A 17,418-nucleotide genomic window follows, 5' to 3' on the forward strand; every position below is an offset into this window, starting at 1 on the left:
ACACAGGATGATCTCACGTGTGGAATCTACAAAAATGTTTTAAATAACTTAAAAACAGCTCAGATACAGAGGACAGATCGGTGGTTGCCAGAGGTGGGGATGAGGACAGAGTGGAATATGTTAAAGTGGTCAAAAGGAAGAGACTTCGGTGACAAACACGTGCTGGAAGGAATTCCCTGATGATCTAGAGGTTAGAATTTCAGACTTCCACTGCCAGGGGCCAGGGTTCAATCCTTACTCAAAGCACTAAGATCCTGCAAGCTGCACAGGTTGGCCAAAGAAATAAAAAGAACAAAAAGTCACGGGGATGTAACATATGGCACAGTGACTATGGTTAATGATACTGTGTTGTTTATTTGAAAACAGCTAAGACTATAGATCTTAAAAGTTCTCATCACAGGAAAAGTGAGAAAGGAATGTCTAAATCTAGGAATAGGGTGGAGGGTGTGACAAGAAATATACAGAATGAGCCCAGAGCATCCTGAGTGCCAAAAAGTACGGAAATGCTTAAAAAAAAAAAAAAGTAGCAAAAACAAAAAACACAGTGATGGGAATATGTCAAAGGTGACGTGTAATTCCCCACATCTTAAGTGTGGGCAGCTCATAGTGACTTCCTTCCAAAGAGGGACAGGGTGGAAACTGAGAGAAAAGAGTACCTTCAAGATAGAGAAATGTGGGACTTCCCTGGCGATTCAGTGGTTAGGACTCTATGCTTTCACTGCCGGGGGCCCCTTAGGGGAGCTAGGAACGCACAAGGGGGGCAGTGTGGCCAAAAAAAAAAAAAATCTGACAAATAGGACTTTCGACTTCAGGCAGGTAATCAAAGTTAATATCAAGAGAGAAAAACCACGTGGATAGAATATTTCTTTGATATGATGTGATGAGAATGACATTCTATGGTTTCATCCCCCCAAACCGCAAACTCCAGGACTTCCCTGGTGGGTTACTGGTTAAGAATCTACCTGCCAAGGTAGGCGACACAGATTCAATCCCTGGTCCCGGAGAATTCTATATGCCGAGGATGCAACTGAGCTCGTGGGCCACAACTACGGGGCCCGTGCTCTAGAGCCCACATTTCACAACAAGAGAAGCCACTGCAATGAGAAGCCTGTGCACTGCAACGAAGAGTAGCCCCTGCCGGCTGCAACTAGAGAAAATCTGCATGCAGGGATGAAGACTCAGTGCAACGAAAAATGAATAGTAAAGAAATAAATAATAAATGCTTATTTTAAAGATTAGGCTCCAGTCTAATCATAAGAAAAATAGCAGACAAATCCCACTTGCGGGACATTATGCAGAACTCCTGACCGATACTCCTCCAAACTGTCAACATCATCAAAAACAAGGCAAGCATGAGAAATTGTCACAGTCAAGAGACTATATACATACAATGGAGTATTACTTGGCCACAAAACAGAGAATGAAATCTGGCCGTTTGTGACAACATGGATGGACTTAGTATTATGCCAAATGCAATAAGTCAGACAGAGAAAGACAAACACTGGATGAGTTCACTTACGTGTGGAACCTAAAAAAATAAAGCAAATGAACAAACATAACAAAAACAGAAGCAGAGTTACAGACACAGAAAAAGCAGATAGTTGCTTGAGGGGAGAAGGGTGAGGGGAGGAGATACAAATCTTGGAGGTATTTTTCTATCAGTATGCAGAGAGCTTCCTTATGATTTTTTTTGTTGTCGACTATGCTGTGTCTTAGTTGTGACATACAGGATCTAGTTCCTAGACCAAGGATCAAACGTGGGCTCCCTGCATTGGGAGTGCAGAGTCTTAACCACTGGACCAGCAGGGAAGTCTCTCCTTTTGATTTATTATAGCTTCGTAGTATTCCACTGCAGCAAAGTCTCATCATTTATTTATCGGCTATTTATTAAGTTGTTTGCAACCTTTCCCTACTATAAACAATGCTACAGTTAACATGTCCATATGTCATCTTATATAGTGGAAATATTTCTATAGGATAAATTTCTAAAAGGGAGTTACTGAGCTCAAGAATATATAGATCAGTAACTCAGATACGTATTAAATTCTCCTCCATAAAGGTAATACCAATCTAAGTTCCTACCAGCAATATGAGAGTGTCTGTTTCCCCACCAGTATTCTTGCCTGGACAATTCAATGGACAGAGGAGCCTGGCAGGCTACAGTCCGTAGGGTCGCAAAGAGTCGGGCATGACTGAGCCACTGAGCACACGTTTCCCCATTCACGGCAGTATGTGGTCAAACTTTTGCATATTTATAATGTGATAGAAGAAAAACGATTTCTGACCTTGTAATTTGCATTTCTCTTTTTGCAAATTGAAGCTGAGCAAATATTCACATTTTCCTTGCATTTCATTTTCTGTGAGCATAGTCTTTGCTCATTTTTATACTGGGCTTTTGTGTTTTTCCTTATAAAATTCTAGGAGCAATTTACATTTTAGGAAGATTTGACCTTTGCATAGGGGCTGCAAATATTTTCCTTTGTCACATGTCTCTCCACTGGGTTTTTTAAGCTTGCCCCATAGACTCCACCCCTTCACTCCCTCAGAAATTCCCTCTCCAGGCCATGGGGCCCCTCTCCCAGACACATCCAGGAGACCCTCTAGTTCTTCACTCTTCCTGGTGGCATTTTTTTTTTTTTTGGATGTATTTATTTGTTTGTTTTTGGCTGCTCTGTGTCTTTGTTGAAACACAGACTTTCTCTAGTTACGGTGAGCAGGGGCTACTGTTCGTTGCGGTGCCTGAGCTGCACATTGAGTTGGCTTCCCTCGTTGCAGAGCACAGGACGTAGGGCGCTCAGGCTTCAGTAGTTGTGCTGCACTGGCTTAGCTGGCCAGAGGCACGTGGGGTCTTCTCGGACCAGGGAGTGAACGCATGTCTTCTCCATTGGCAGCCAGACTCTTATCCCCTGGACCACAAAAGGAATCCTTCCCGGTGGCCTTTGATCTCTTGGTGACATCTGACTCTAGACTGAAGACGCCTCTTCTGAGCAAATAACCTTTATTCTGTCCTTTATCGACTTCAGCGGTTGCACATTCTCATTAGGACACTGAAAACATGGAAAAGTACACGGATGAAGAGCAAAACTCCCGTATATTCCACCTCCCAGGGTAACTGCTTCCAGTTTACCAGTGCCTATGCACATTTTTAATTGTGTGTAGTTTTTCCTATTTACAAAGTAAATTTCTTAAATTTATCCAGTCCCTTTGGGAGTGGATAGCTGCACTTTCCCACCTCTTGGGTTTCTCTTTGTCCCTATTCTGTCTCACAAGGAGGTGATCCCGAGGAGCTGACATGGGGGAACGTCTCCCTCCTGCCCACCCCCAAACAACCTCACTCTCTCCTGGACTTGTTTCTCCTGCTCCACCCGACCCGCTCCAAGCTTAACTGCTGCTCACTCTCCTGCCAGAGACGTCAAACTCTTGGTCTCCTTTGTTCTTCAGAACCACCCAGGTGGAAACCTGAGTTTATCAACTCATCCTCCCAAACAATGCTGGCTTCCCTCCTTCTGCTAGTAAAACCAGCCAGAAGTAACCTCCAAGACTCACTAAGCATGGTTTCCGGCCATGTCTTGTCTTGCGCGCCAAACATTTCCTTAATTCACCCTGCTCTGGTCTCTGGGCTTTCCTCATGCTCGTCCTCGCCTGGACACAGTCCCCTTCCTGCAGCAGATCTCCCCAGGACCCTTTGTCACATTCTGCCCATCCTCTGCCCCAGTGCAGCCCTGGCTTCCCTTCCCTCCTGAGCCCCGCTGCCTCATAGTCCCCCCCACTTCCCTGGCTCTGCTCTCCAGGGGGGCCCCCTGTGAGGAGCCGCACTGCACGCACACTCCCAGGCCCCTTGCTGGCAGGCTGCCCCATTCTCCCAAGGTGCCAGGCACTTCCCCTGGCAGAACATTTATCTCTCTGTATTGTAATTTCCTATTTACTCCTCTGTCTCCCTACTGACCATACACTGGGGGCAGGACTGTTTTTCACATTGATGTATTTCGAGTGCACATTAAATAAGTTTGTTGACGTGGAGGAAAGGAATGACTCCCCAGCTAATGTGGCTGCTCCCACATTGAACCCTCAAAGCTCTCCATCCAGCATGATTCCTGGAGGGCTAACTTGGCCTGGCTGGACTTGGTACCCTCTTAGGTCTGCTATGCAAGCCCCTCCACCTGGACTGACTGCCTTCCTCTGACTGTCACCGCAGTCCTCTCAGAACCTCAATTTACTCATCTGTCTACAGAAGCGAACATTCTGGAAAATTGTGAGGACAAGTGAACGATGTACCTTGTAGATGGCAATGTGATGAATGAATACCAGGAGTGGGTACCTTATTAAGAAAAAAAGCGCTGCTGTTCATCAAACATGTTTTCTATACCAGGCATTGTTCTAACACCCAACTGTTGATATTAATGCCTTTCATCCCAACAAATTAGTTCCTTTTCATAGAAAAGTATATCAAGGCACAGAGCAGTTCTTGACTGATTTGCCTTGATTCCACACCGGCAGTAGAGGAGCTAAGATTTGAACCCAGGTCATATAGCTCCTCAGGCTTCCCTAGCAACTCAGCTGGTAAGGAATCTGCCTGTAATGCAGGAGACCCCAATTCGATTCCTGGGTTGGGAAGATCCCCTGGAGAAAGGATAGGCTACCCAGCCCAGTATTCTTGGGCTTCCCTGGTGGCTCAGATGGTAAAGAATCCACAGGAGACCTGGGTTCAATCCCTGCGTTGGGAAGATCCCCTGGAGAAGGGAACAGCTACCCACTCCAGTATTCTTGCCTGGAGAATCCCTGGACAGAGAAGCCTGGCAGGCTACAGTCCATGGGGTCACAAAGAGTCAGACACAACTGAGCGACTTTCATTTCGTATAACTCCACTGTATTGCCCATCTATTAAATAATACATTTAGCATTATTTGGTCTGAGAGCTGCCTTCTTCAATTAATTAATTAACTGAGTTTTGCGACCCAGTCATACAGCTATGTTCTCCTGGCCCGATTCTAATTCCAATGGTAAATCTGTAGGTAGATTTTTGTGTAGATAACCACTTACCTCTCAAGGATGGAGACATGTTCAAAATGTAGCTCTTAAAAAAAATTAAAATGTCGAATTTCCCTGGTGGCCCAGTGGTTAAGAATCCCTTGTCTACCAATTCAGGGGACACTGGTTCCATCCCTGGCCCAGGAAGAGCCCCCATACTGTGAGGCCACAGTGGCCTCTAGGCCCATGCCCCACAACTACTGAGCCCACGCTCTAAAGCCCACCAACTGCAACTACTGAAGTCCACGTGCCCTGGAGTCTGTGCTCTGCAACAAGAGGAGCCACTTCAATGATGAGCCCGCACTCTGCAACTAGAGAGTAGCCCCCACTCGCCACAGCTAGAGAAGGCTCACGCACAGCAACAAAGACCCAGTAAAGCCATAAAGAAATAAATAAGAGAACCACGCCCATAGTTTTTCTTCTTCGACATTTGTGTTATCAGATTCAACTAGAATAAATACTCATCAGTTGAATTAAACAGAGACATTTAAAGACATCTGTTTTGTCATACTTGACATGGACTTACCTTCAGTGGTACTTACAGACATCTGTCCCCAAATCCACACTTCTAGGTCCTTCAAGCATTCTGAGGATGAGGTTTCCAATCCCTTCCCTCATTTTCAGAATTTCCTCACCAAGAGAGAGATGGGGGAAGGAGGAAATAGCTTACTTAGCCTGGGTGCAGGAGAAGAGAGTTAGAAGAATTTATGTGGATCCTTCGGTGTCTATAGCTCAGACCATGGAGGGTGGCATGGCGACATCACCTCCAGGTAAGAAGTTTCCCTAGTCTCCCTCCCTGGTCTGTTCTGTTCCCATCCCCTGATGCTAGTCTTGTCCCTGGTGCAAAGTACTATGGGGACCAGAGAAAGGAGAAGGGGCAGAAAGAGGCCAGCGCTGGACACCCACGGAGAGACTGAGACAGAAGGGAGGAGTCTGCCTCCCCAGGGGACAGCTAGAAGCAAGAGGTCTGCCTCCCAGCACCATGCTCCCTAACTGCTAGGTCACACTGCCTTTACTTCTGGGAGGCCAGAAACTTGTTGGATGCCAGGAGTAAAAGAGAGGGCAAAAGATGGAAGAGCGTTAGAGAGATCCAGAGAAAAGGGGCAGACGTGAAGGGGACCCACGTTCATTATTAAATGGTCGATATGCAGAATTCAGAAAAGATGCAGAGGACAGCAATTAATGTAACAGAATATGTCCATGTATTCAGCATCAAGATTAGACAGTGTCAACATTTTGCCGTATTTCCTGTAGTTTTATTCATTTAGATTTATTTATTTGATTTTCGGCTACGTTGGGTCTTTGTTGCTGCACTGGCTCTTCTCTAGTTGTGGTGAGTGGAGGCTGCTCTCTCGTGGTGCTCGAGCTTCTCCTTGTGGTGGCTTCTCTTGTTGAGGAGCACGGCTCTAGGGCACTAACTTTAGTAGCTGCATCACGTGGACTCGGTGGTTGCAGTTCCCAGACTCTAGAGCACAGGCTCAATAGTTGTGGCCCATGGGCTCAGTTGCTCCATGGCACGTGGGATCTTTCCAATTCAGGAACTGGACCTGTGTCTCCTGCATTGCCAGGTGGATTGCTTACCACTAAGCCACCAGGGAAGCCCTCTTCATTATTTTCTTTTTTTCAAGGGATAGTACATTACAGGGGCTTCCCTGGTGCCTCCGCCTGCCAATGCAGGAGATACGGGTTTGACCTGTGGGTCAGGAAGATCCCCTGGAGAAGTAAATGGCACAACCCACTCCAGTATTATCCTTGCCTAGAAAATCTCATGGGCAGAGAAGCCTGGTAGGCTAAAGTCCACGGGGTGGAAAAAGAGTTGGACCTGACTGAGCAACTAGACAACAACAACAACACGATACATTATAGACACAGCTACTTAGAGCCTTTCTCCCATCTATGTTTCTTAGGTTACTTTTTTTAATTTACACTTTCTGTATAAACCACATGGCATGTGGGATCTCAGTTCTGAATAGGGATGGAACAAGTGCCCCCTACACTGAAAGCTCTGAGTCCTAACCACTGGTCAACCAAGGAAGTCCTTCCCATCTATGTTTCAACTTTTACTACATGGGCATATGTGGGTTAAGTATCTATAAAAATATACATACTGTTGCTTATGTGTTTTACATTTTTAAATACTGGGTATGATTCGGCTTACATTCTTTTGCCATTTGGTTTTATCTTATTCAACATCATTCTTTTGAAACTTATCCCTGTTAATATATGGGAGTGCGTTCATTTAATCTGCTGTATCGTATTCCATTTTGATTGCATTTATATTTCTGTTATCTTGTTGGTGGACAGTGAAGTTGTTTCCAGTTGTTATTATTATAAAAACCATGAATGGACTTCCTCATACACACATCTGTGAGAATTCCTCTAGAGTCACACCTGGAAATAGAATTGCTGAGTTCCAAAGAAATGTGTGTTTTCAGCTTTACCAGATATTGCCAAATTGCCCTGTAAAATGATTGTGTCCAGTACTCCATAAATTTCTTCTTCTCAAATACTTTGCACGTCTCCTTGAACCAGAGTGGATAAATAGCATCTCACATTTATGGACCACTCATCTTTGCTTTTCAAGAAATGACCTGCAAATATCCTCCATTCACTTTTCTGTAATGCTTTTTGTATGTGTCCTTTTCTTCCTGATTACAAAAGTACTTTATTTATGACTGATACTAAATCATTTTCAGTTATATGGGTTGCAAATTTCTTCTCCCGGTCTGTGAGAGACTTTCACTTTGTAGTGTCTTTTATTTTTGTTTGTTTGTTTTTTAAATTTATTTGGCTGTGTTGGGTCTTAGTGGTGGCACAAGGAACCTTTCATTGTGGTGCATGAACTCTAGTTGTGGCGTGGGGGCTCAGGAGTTGCAGTGTGTGGGCTCAGTAGTAGTGGCGTGAGGACTCAGTAGTCGTGGCGTGAGGGCTCGGTAGTCGTGGCGTGAGGGCTCGGTAGTTACAGCGTGAGGGCTCAGCAGTCGTGGCGGGAGGACTCAGTAGTTGTGGTGTGAAGGCTCAGATGCTCTGTGGCAGGAGGGATATAATTTCCCAACCAGGGATCAAACTTGCATCCCCTGAATTGCAAAGTGGATTCTTAGCCACTGGGCCACCAGGGGAGTTCCTATAGTGTCTTTTGTTAAATGTTTTTGAATTATTATCGAAGCTGGGTGATTGATACATGGGGAATCATTATACTGTTATCTCTACTTTTATGTAATTTTGAATATTACCCTAACAAAACGGTTCTTAAAAATCCATAAAACAATTCTCTATCATCCCAAATTCCTAAAGATCAGCTCCTATATTTTATCATTTTACTTTCCACATTCAGGTCTCTAATGCCACTGGAATTTATTTCTGTAGTTGCTGTGGGAGAGGATCAAATATTATATTTCCCTCATAGATGGCCAACTGTGTCCAGTTCTATTTCTGATCCTGTTTATCCCTTCTCCTCTGACCAGAAATTTCCCCTCTGCCCCATCTATCCTTAAGTCTGCTTCTAAGCTCTCTATTCTGTTCCTTAGTCACTGTGTGTACTCTCATCTTGCCACAGTTTTTTTTTTTTAATTAATTAATTTATTTGGCTGCGCCTACAAACACAACTGAGTAGAGTCTCAGTTGTGACATGAAGCATTTTTTACTTTAGTTGCAGCATGTGAGATCTAGCTCCCTACAGGCCCCCTGCATTAGGAGTGTGGCAGCTTAGCCACTGGACCACCGGGGAAGTTCCCTCTGCCGCAGTTCTAACTCCCATATTACCAGATTGGCCACAGTAGTATCTGTCAGGCCAGACTGGTATCACTTCTTCTTTTTCTTCTTCAGATTGACTTGGCTTTTCTTAGCCTCTTTCCTTCCATACAAATTTTACGATCAGCTTACACGATTCCGAAAAGGAAAAAAAAAAAAACACACACACACACAAAAACCCCAATAGTCCTGGGTTAATTGGAATCCTGTTGAATTCCAGATTCATTTTTGAGAGAAGCAACATCTTTCTAACACGATACCTTCCTGACCATCGCCTTGTCATATCCGTCCATATACAAGGGCTTCTATTTTGATCCTTATGTAAAAATTTGTGTTTGGGGACTTAGAGTCAGACATGACTGAGCGACTGAACTTAACTGAACTGAACTGGTAGCCCAGTGGTTAAGGCTCCAAGCTCCCAATGCAGGGGACCTGTGTTCAATCCCTGGTCGGGAAACTGGATTCCACATCCTGCAGTGAAGATCAAAGATCCTATCTGTTGCAACTAAGACTCAGCACAGTCAAATAAGTAAATAAATATATATATTTTTAAACGTGCTTGTTTTCTCCATGAGGGTCTTGTTCCATCTTTGTTAGATTTGTTCCCAGGGCCTGCGGGGTTTATGGCTGGCTTTCCCCCTCCCCCAGCCCCACATCAACTATGCCAGGTGCATCCTTCCTTACCCGTTTGGTCCACACCCTCCCCCCCAGGTCCAGGGAGCAGCTGTCTACTCCAACAGCTGACTGTGTCTGTGAGACCTTGTTGAGTGCACGGGGCTCCCACCTCCCACCTCAGGGCCTGTCAGCTGAGTCTGGGGAGACGCACAGCTGTTTCAGTGGGGACAATGAGGTGCATTCTATACAGGCCCCTCTTTGAGCCTCCCTCCCCCAGTCCAGAGCAACTGTTCTTGTGGTTAGGGAAGGGCCCCACCTGTCAGCTCTAGCTACTCTTTCGGGCAACATCCCCTGATCCCTTTTCTTCATGTCTTCCACCCACCCTACCCCACCCTCTCCCACCCCACATGTAGAATCTAGCTCCCTGATTAGGGATCAAAACTGTGCTCCCTACATTGGGAGCAAAGAGTCTTAACCTCCAGGGAAAGTCCCTTCTGAATGTCCTCTGAGCCTATCTCTCATGTGTGTCTTATGGGCTGATTGCCTGTTCACGGCTCTGTCATTGCCTGGAACTGGTGGGCAGAGAAAAGATGGTCTTGGAAATGGATCATCCCTCTCTAACCTTGGAGGACTGACTGTTCCCACAGCGTTCTCTCAGTTGTCACCATGTTCAGGTCTCAAATCCTCACAGTGGCCCCAGTTAGGTAGATTAGTGACTACTGTCGCAGGCAGAGAGGTGCCGTGAGGAATGATAAGGCTGGGACTCTACCCCTTCCCAGCGACACGCCCCATACCTGGCTGGCCTCTGCACCTGCTCCTGGCACCTGCTCCCCTCAGCACTCCCTGCCCTCGGTGAGGCCTCTCTGGCCTCTTTTCAGCATCCTTGTTTGGGGGTTGACATCGCTCTCAATGGCCCACCAGCTACAGCCCAGTGCTGACTCCCCCCAGGGATGATGACCCTGGAACACAGCAGAACCAGAATCCAGGCCTCCATGGCTTCTTCAAGTGATAACTGAGCCCCACCACCCACTGTCAGTGGCTGTTCATGGGTGTCAGGGGGCCTTGTACCAGGCCTTCAAGGAGCAACCTGTTGGGCTGGCCTTAGACACAGGATGTCCTGGGACATTTGGACAACCCAAAATGATGGAAGAAAGGTCGTTCTTTTTTTTTTTTGACTGCAGTATAGTTGATTTACAGTGTGTGTGTGTTGATTTCTGCTGTACAGCAAAGTGATTCAGTTATACACATTTATATTCTTTTTCTTATTCTTTTCCATTATGGTTTATCACAGGCTGTTGAATACAGCTCCTTGTGCTATACAGTAGGGCCCTGTTGTTTATTCATCTTATATATAACAGTTTGTATCTGCAAATCCCCAACTCCCAGTCAGGCAGGAAAATGTTATTTACTGAACACCTTCTAAAAGCCAAGCTCTGGACATCTCCCATCTCTCGATCGTGCCTGAGCAGATTATATGATGATTACCACTGTAGGGAGGAGGACCGACACGCAGCACAACTCCAAGACGTCACTCACACCCCCAGTCGGCCTCGTGCATCCAGAGCAGTACTGAGAGGGCCCCCGAGCCGGAGGGTGAATCCAGATTGGAGTGACCGTCGGAAGCACTCTTCACGGGTCTGTCTGTGCCCTAGCAGAATGACCGGCAGGGTGGTACAAGGCTCTGAAGCCCCAGATGGAGACGGCAGACAGGGGTGGGAGGAGCAGAAGGCCCAGTGCTTCTAGGTCTCGCGAGAACCCGTTAGCTCTATTCCCAGCTCTCACCACTGAACTGGTTTGCCCATGTCCTTGTCGGTCATGCTGTTGACTCTTGATGTGTGTGTCCTGTGTCCTCAGCACCGCATACACGCTTGCTGTTGACATGAACGGCCCAGTTAAATGATGTCTACCTGGGCTTCCCTGGTGGCTCAGTGGTAAAGAATCCGCCTGCCAATGCAGGCGATGTGAGTTCGATCTCTGGTCTGGGAAGATCCCACGTGCCTTGGAGCAACTAAGCCTGTGCGCCACAACTATGGAGCCTGTGCTCTAGAACCCGGGAACCTCAACTGCTGAAGCCCGTGCACCCTAAAGACTGTGCTCAGCAACAAGAGAAGCTACGGAAATGAGAAGACCGCACACTGTGACTAGAAAGTAGCCCCCGCTCATCATAACAGAGAAAAGCCCATGCAGCAACTAAAACCCAGCACGGCCAATAAATAAATACATAAATAAAGAAAATTATATGAAAAAAATGATGTCTATGTATGGGGGGAGGGGGTCCCCAGGACATTTCTGGGAAGCCTGTAGGTCGGGGAAAACCACTGAAAGGACCTCAGGGGTCATCTATGACTCAGCCTACAGGCCTTAACTTCACAAGTTGGCACCCAAATACATTATTTTTTTAATTGACTTTGAGGAACAGGAGTTTGGGCCAGTTTCCTCCCCTGCCAGTAGAGGACTGGGGGCAGAGGTCAGAGCAGGATCCATTACACAAAGCTAAATCAGGAACCAGAAGGAACTGCTCCCTGGCAGCTCTGTTGCCAGAAGGGATGGTTATCTTTCTAGGAAAGGCTGAGGAAATCCTTTTCTGCCTTGGGGAAGGCCACTTGGTGGGATTAATCCCAGGTGAAAGTGGGAAGGAGATGAAGTAAGCTAATCCCAAAAGGGGATGAGGGGTAGAGAATGAACTAAAACCAGATCCAGGCCCTGGACACAGCTGTGGCCCTTCCCCCACCTCCCTTCCCAACCCCCTCTGGGGTTTCCCACTGTTACCGGAGACAATATCCTGTTTCCTTTACCTACCTCACTGTCCCAGACCCCTGGAGCCCCTCCCGGTCTGCTGGGGACAGGGAAGGGACAGAGGTCCAGCCCCAGGCCCAGGATCCAAGGATCTCACTGTTGGATGTTTGGTGATTGTTTTATGTGGGAGAATTAGAGTCTAAACTGTTACCAGTTCCTTAGCTCAACAGCTCTTCTTTGTTTCTGCTGCTGCTGCTGCTAAGTCGCTTCAGTCGTGTCCGACTCTGTGCAACCCCATAGACGGCAGCCCACCAGGCTCCCCCATCCCTGGGACTCTCCAGGCAAGAACACTGGAGTGGGTTGCCATTTCCTTCTCCAATGCATGAAAGTGAAAAGTGAAAATGAAGTCGCTCAGTCATGTCCGACTGTTAGCGACCCTATGGACTACATCTTTACATTTCCCAATCATGAACTCTTGAGTCAACATTTTACTTAAAAAGACAAGGAAGGACACGGGGGCTTGTCCACGGTTTCAGAGGACCTCACATCTGTGTACACTGAGTTGGGAGGGATGGATTGCGACTTACCCAAGGTCACAGCAATTGTAGATCTGGGTCAGTGGGTGGTGGGACCTCTAAGGTTCCCTGGAGATTACATACTTCGGCAGATCCCAGAGGGAACCTACTTCCCATCCCTTGGGCTCACCGAGGTCACTTCCTCCCCTCTGAGTGGCTCTTTCCAGCTGACTGTGGCCTACAGGGGTTCTGCACACATCCTAGAAATGTGTTCAGATTCATAGAGCTCTGGGGCTCAACAGCACAGGCTCTGCAGCAAGCAAGCCTGGATTTGGAGCCCTTGACAGAATACATACTTATTTATTCTTATAAGAAATATTTATTGCTGAGCACTGGGGACAGAGCAGCAGACAAAACAGATATAAGTCCCTACTCTCATGGAGTTTACATTCTAGTTTACATTCTAGGACACAGACAATCAGCAAGATAAGGAAGGAGGATATACAGTTTGTCAGAAGAATTTGCTGAGGAGGTCAATAAAGCAAAAGAGAGGATGGAGAGAAGGCAGGATGGAGTGGAGTGAATGTCCTGTTAAATTGAGTGGATGCATACCATTTGGACCAAGATTTAAAGGAGGTGAGCGATGGAACCACATGGATGCCTGAAGACAGTGCCTTGTAGGCGGGAGCAATGGTAGGTGCAAAGGCCCTGAGGCAAAAACATGTCTGGCACAGTTAAGGAGCAGCAGGAAGCCAGTGTGGCTGCCACAGCGAGAGAGGCAAGGACTAGAACTTGGAAGCCAGGGCCTCAGAGGTCACAGTTAAAGCCTTTGGCTTTAATTCTTAATGAAAAGGGAGTCATTGGACAGTTTAAGCAGAAAAAGGACAGGATCTGACATGTTTTAGAAAGATCACCCTGGTCACTGTATGGAAAGGAGAAACAAGAACACCAGTTAGAAGGCTATTATAATAATTCACGTGAAAGATGACAAACAGAGCCCTCAGGATTTATTACTGTGGGTAGTGAACTGTGATAAGAAGACAGAGGTCAAGGATAACTTCCAGGATTTTGGTCAGAGTAATTAGAGAGACGTAGTTGCCTCTCACAGATATGGGAGAGCCTGGAGGAGGGGCAGGTCTTGGTGGGGTGACCAGGCCTTTTATCCGCTGTGTGATCTGGGGTAAATTGCTTAACCCCTCTAAACCTCAGTTTCCTTATCTGTACAAAGGTCATAATAGTTATTTTCCTGAAGAGCAATGATAAAAATTGAGTGAGATCATGAACTCCTTGCCTGCTCCTTGGAAGAAAAGCAATGACAAACCTAGACATCATATTAAAAAGCAGAGATATTACTTTGCCTACAAGGGCCTGTATAGTCAAAGCTATGGTTTTTCCAGCAGTCGGAAATGAGAGCAGGATATGAGATGAATGGATATGACAGCAGGACAATAAAAAAGGCTGAGCACCCAAGAATTGATGCCTTCGAACTGTGGTGCTGGAGAAGTCTCTTGAGAGTCCCTTGGACAGTAAGATCAAACCAATCAATCCTAAAGGAAATCAATCCTGAATATTCATTGGAAGGACTGATGCTGAAGCTCTAATACCTTGGCCACATGAGGTGAAAAGCCAACTCATTGGAAAAGACCCTGATAATGAGAAAAAATTGAGGGTGGAGGAGAAAGGGGCAACAGAAGATGAGATGGTTGGATGGCATCACCAACTCAATGGACTTGAGTTTGAGCAAACTCCAGGAGATGGTGAAGGACAGGGAAGCCTGGCGAGCTGCAGTCCATGGGGTCACAGAGTCAGACACGACTGAGCGACTGAACAACAAAATGAACTCACAGGCGTGACTCACACGTACTCAATACGTGTCCCAACCATAGTCCAGGGAAGACACTGACCATTACAACTCCTCTGGAAGGGAAGGAAAGGACAGGAAGGAAAGGAAGACCACACCTATACGTCTGTACTCTAGCTGCCCCCACTCCCTGCTTCCTCTGGGTAGAAGGAGGACAGACCTTTTTGACAAATTGAAAGTTTTATTTCTTCAAGGTTGTTGATGGTGGAGATGTGGAGATCATGATGCTGCAAATGGTGGGTCGTGACAGGTTGATGATAAACGATCATATTCCCATGTCCTTATTCTACAAAACACTTTCATGGCCATTATCTCATCTGAGTCCATCAAGGCAGAAATTATACCAATTTTAGGAAGTAGAAGAATGAGGCATTTATCTTATGTATTTTAAAAAATTTTTTTAATTTTATATTGGAGTATAGTTGATTAAGAATATTGTGTTAGTTTTGGTTGTACAGCAAAGCGTATACCTGAATATATATATATGTATACATATACAAAAAAATTCTTTTTCAATTTTTTTCCCGTTTAGGTTATTATGGAGCATTGAGCGGAGTTTCCTGGGCTATACAGCGGGTGGTTGTTGGCTATCTATTTCAAATATAGCGATGTGCACATGTCAGTATGAGGTATTTAAAAACAAAATAAAACAAATCTGGACCGTCTCTACCTGGCTATCTCATGGAACTCCATTTAATCTTCCAGAGAAAAATGTGGAGAGGGTCCTGACATGGGTATGCCTCTTCCCATCCCTGAGTGGGAGTACCACCCAGCTGTGTCCAGCTATGATATGGACTCTGACCCCACTTCTCCACTCCCCAGGAGACAGCCCACAATGCATGCTCCCATCCTATTCTCTGTCTGGGCCGCTCTGAGCATGCCTGGTGCGGGGGTTGCAGCCTTATTGCTTCTGAGGTTTGGGTCAGTGGGTCTCATACGTTGTCCCATTCCAGTAACTCCTCCCAATTATTGAGGTAACAGATGAGGTGCCTGGAACCTAGAAGAATCAATGTGCCTCAGATCACACCATTAGAAAGTGCAGTCTGGGTTTGGACTCTGAGGTCTGCATCCGGTAGGAGAAATTACTGCATCTCTTCTTCCAGCCCAGCTGCCCCCTCCCTTCACCTATCAGATACCAGAACACAGCTGTCTCTCCCTTGCTCCCCCAACCCAGGCAAGCTGTTCTGGGTGGGGCTGAGCTGGGTGGGGCAGCCCTGTGTAGCTTTCAGTGAGGATGTGGCCCCTACAGGCAAATTCAGCCAGACATTGATGCTGAGCAGCAGTTCTGACTGGTGAGAGCTGCTACGCATGGGTGGGGGTAGAGAACTGGGAGGGTAGGAAGTATCAGGTCTGGTTGGATCGGGATCCCTGAAAAGAGAACTTAGAACTGTCTAGGGAAGAACTCCTGCTGGATTGAGGGAGAGGGGTTAGGGAATGCCAGGTGACTGAGGGTGTGCAGAAGGAGCGGGTGACTGACGGAAGGGAGGATTCCAGGGACATTAGGAGCCCCAGAGGCTGGGAATGGCGAGCTGGAGGTCCCAGAGAGGGCTTCACTCTTGCCTTGACTCCATCTCCATCCGTGCTGTGATGAGAATCCTCCGGCCCCAGCCACCCTTTCCAGAGGAAGGGCTTCCAGAAAACTAAAACGACCCATGAACTGAGATCTGGGGTTTGGCGGGTGTAAACTGAAGCGGGAGTCTATTCCTGCCCACCTCCTTGTGTCTTTGCCAGGTGAGAAGGAAGCAGAAAGGAGAGCCTGGAGTCTAGATCACCTTGCAAGTCGCCAGCCATGCCCGCTCCTCTGCTCCCGCTGCTGCTCCGCACGCTGCTGGCCCGTCTGCTGCTGCCCGCTGCCCGCCTGGCCCGCCAGCACCTCCTGCCCCTGCTGCGCCGTCTGGCCCGCCGCCTGGGCTCCCAGGATTTGCGAGAGGCTTTGCTGGGCTGTCTGTTGTTCGTCCTCAGTCAGAGACGCCCGCCAGACGCTGGGGAGGCTTCCAGAGTGGCCCGCCTGGAAAGGAGGGAGAGGCTAGCCTCCCAAAAATGAGGCCATGAATCCTGGTAGCAGCTGTGCCCCCTGAAATGCTTTATTTCGGAGTAAGACAGTCCTGGCCCCATCACTGACTGCAGCCTGCCCAGTGGGCAGAAGACGTGGTGGGTGACTGAGCATGAGAGGGGTCCAGCTAGGACATGCCCCCCACCTCCCAGCAGAAAGGATTGGAAGGATGCTCTGCTTCCAGAAAACAGATCACCGTCCCTCCCTCCCTGCATTCTTCCCAAGACCTTTCCTAATCACCTCTGGCCTCTGGTGGGAGGGGAACTGACACTCCTCCACCACCCCCACCCCCAGGCAAATGGAGACAGGAGGTCCAATGAGGGACAATGCTTAACCCTGGGACAATGGACAATTCGGCTAATCCAGACTGCTTCTGGTTTGAGATTTCCCAAATATTAAGAACTTGGTTCCCTACTAGGGAGTTAGTCCTGCCCCCAAAGCCCAGTATGCAATAGGGGCTCAATAAATATTTGTTGCCATTAATTCTTAGGATGCCTTTGACAGTCCTGTCACACTCCTGCACTGCAGGACAGTCGAAACTGTCCAGAGGAGACGGGTGGAGGAACACCTCAAGACTTCCTTTTGCTACCTCTGTCATTGTCCCTCTCAGTCCCAATGCCCTGGAAGCTGTTTCTCTAGCTTGAGTGTCTCACACTGGGAGTCAGCAGTCTTGGGTCTTTCTGGCACCTCAAGGTAAGGAGGTTAATGTCCTCCAGCGAGTGTGGATACTCTTCTCAGCTAGTGCTGTGGGCAGAGGGAGATTTGTTTTTGGAGGGACCCTGTGGGCAGCCTCCCCACCCAGAGAAGCAGCCTAGAGATGCATACCCTGAGGGGTACTCTGCCCAGGATGGGATCTAGGG

The 17,418-nt window shown here is 47.3% G+C and overlaps 1 protein-coding gene across 1 annotated transcript; it reads left to right on the forward strand.

Moving 5' to 3' along the window:
* The first annotated feature begins 15,756 nt into the window (after nt 1–15,756).
* MYMX (myomixer, myoblast fusion factor) lies at nt 15,757–17,041 on the forward strand. Its single transcript, XM_027958736.3, has 2 exons — nt 15,757–15,797; nt 16,237–17,041. The coding sequence occupies exon 2, from the start codon at nt 16,295–16,297 to the stop codon at nt 16,547–16,549; it is 255 nt and encodes an 84-aa protein (XP_027814537.1). The 5' UTR covers nt 15,757–15,797; nt 16,237–16,294; the 3' UTR covers nt 16,550–17,041.
* Nucleotides 17,042–17,418: the final 377 nt, after the last annotated feature.

Source organism: Ovis aries, chromosome 20 (assembly GCF_016772045.2).
Source record: "Ovis aries strain OAR_USU_Benz2616 breed Rambouillet chromosome 20, ARS-UI_Ramb_v3.0, whole genome shotgun sequence".
Taxonomy (NCBI): Eukaryota; Metazoa; Chordata; class Mammalia; order Artiodactyla; family Bovidae; genus Ovis; species Ovis aries.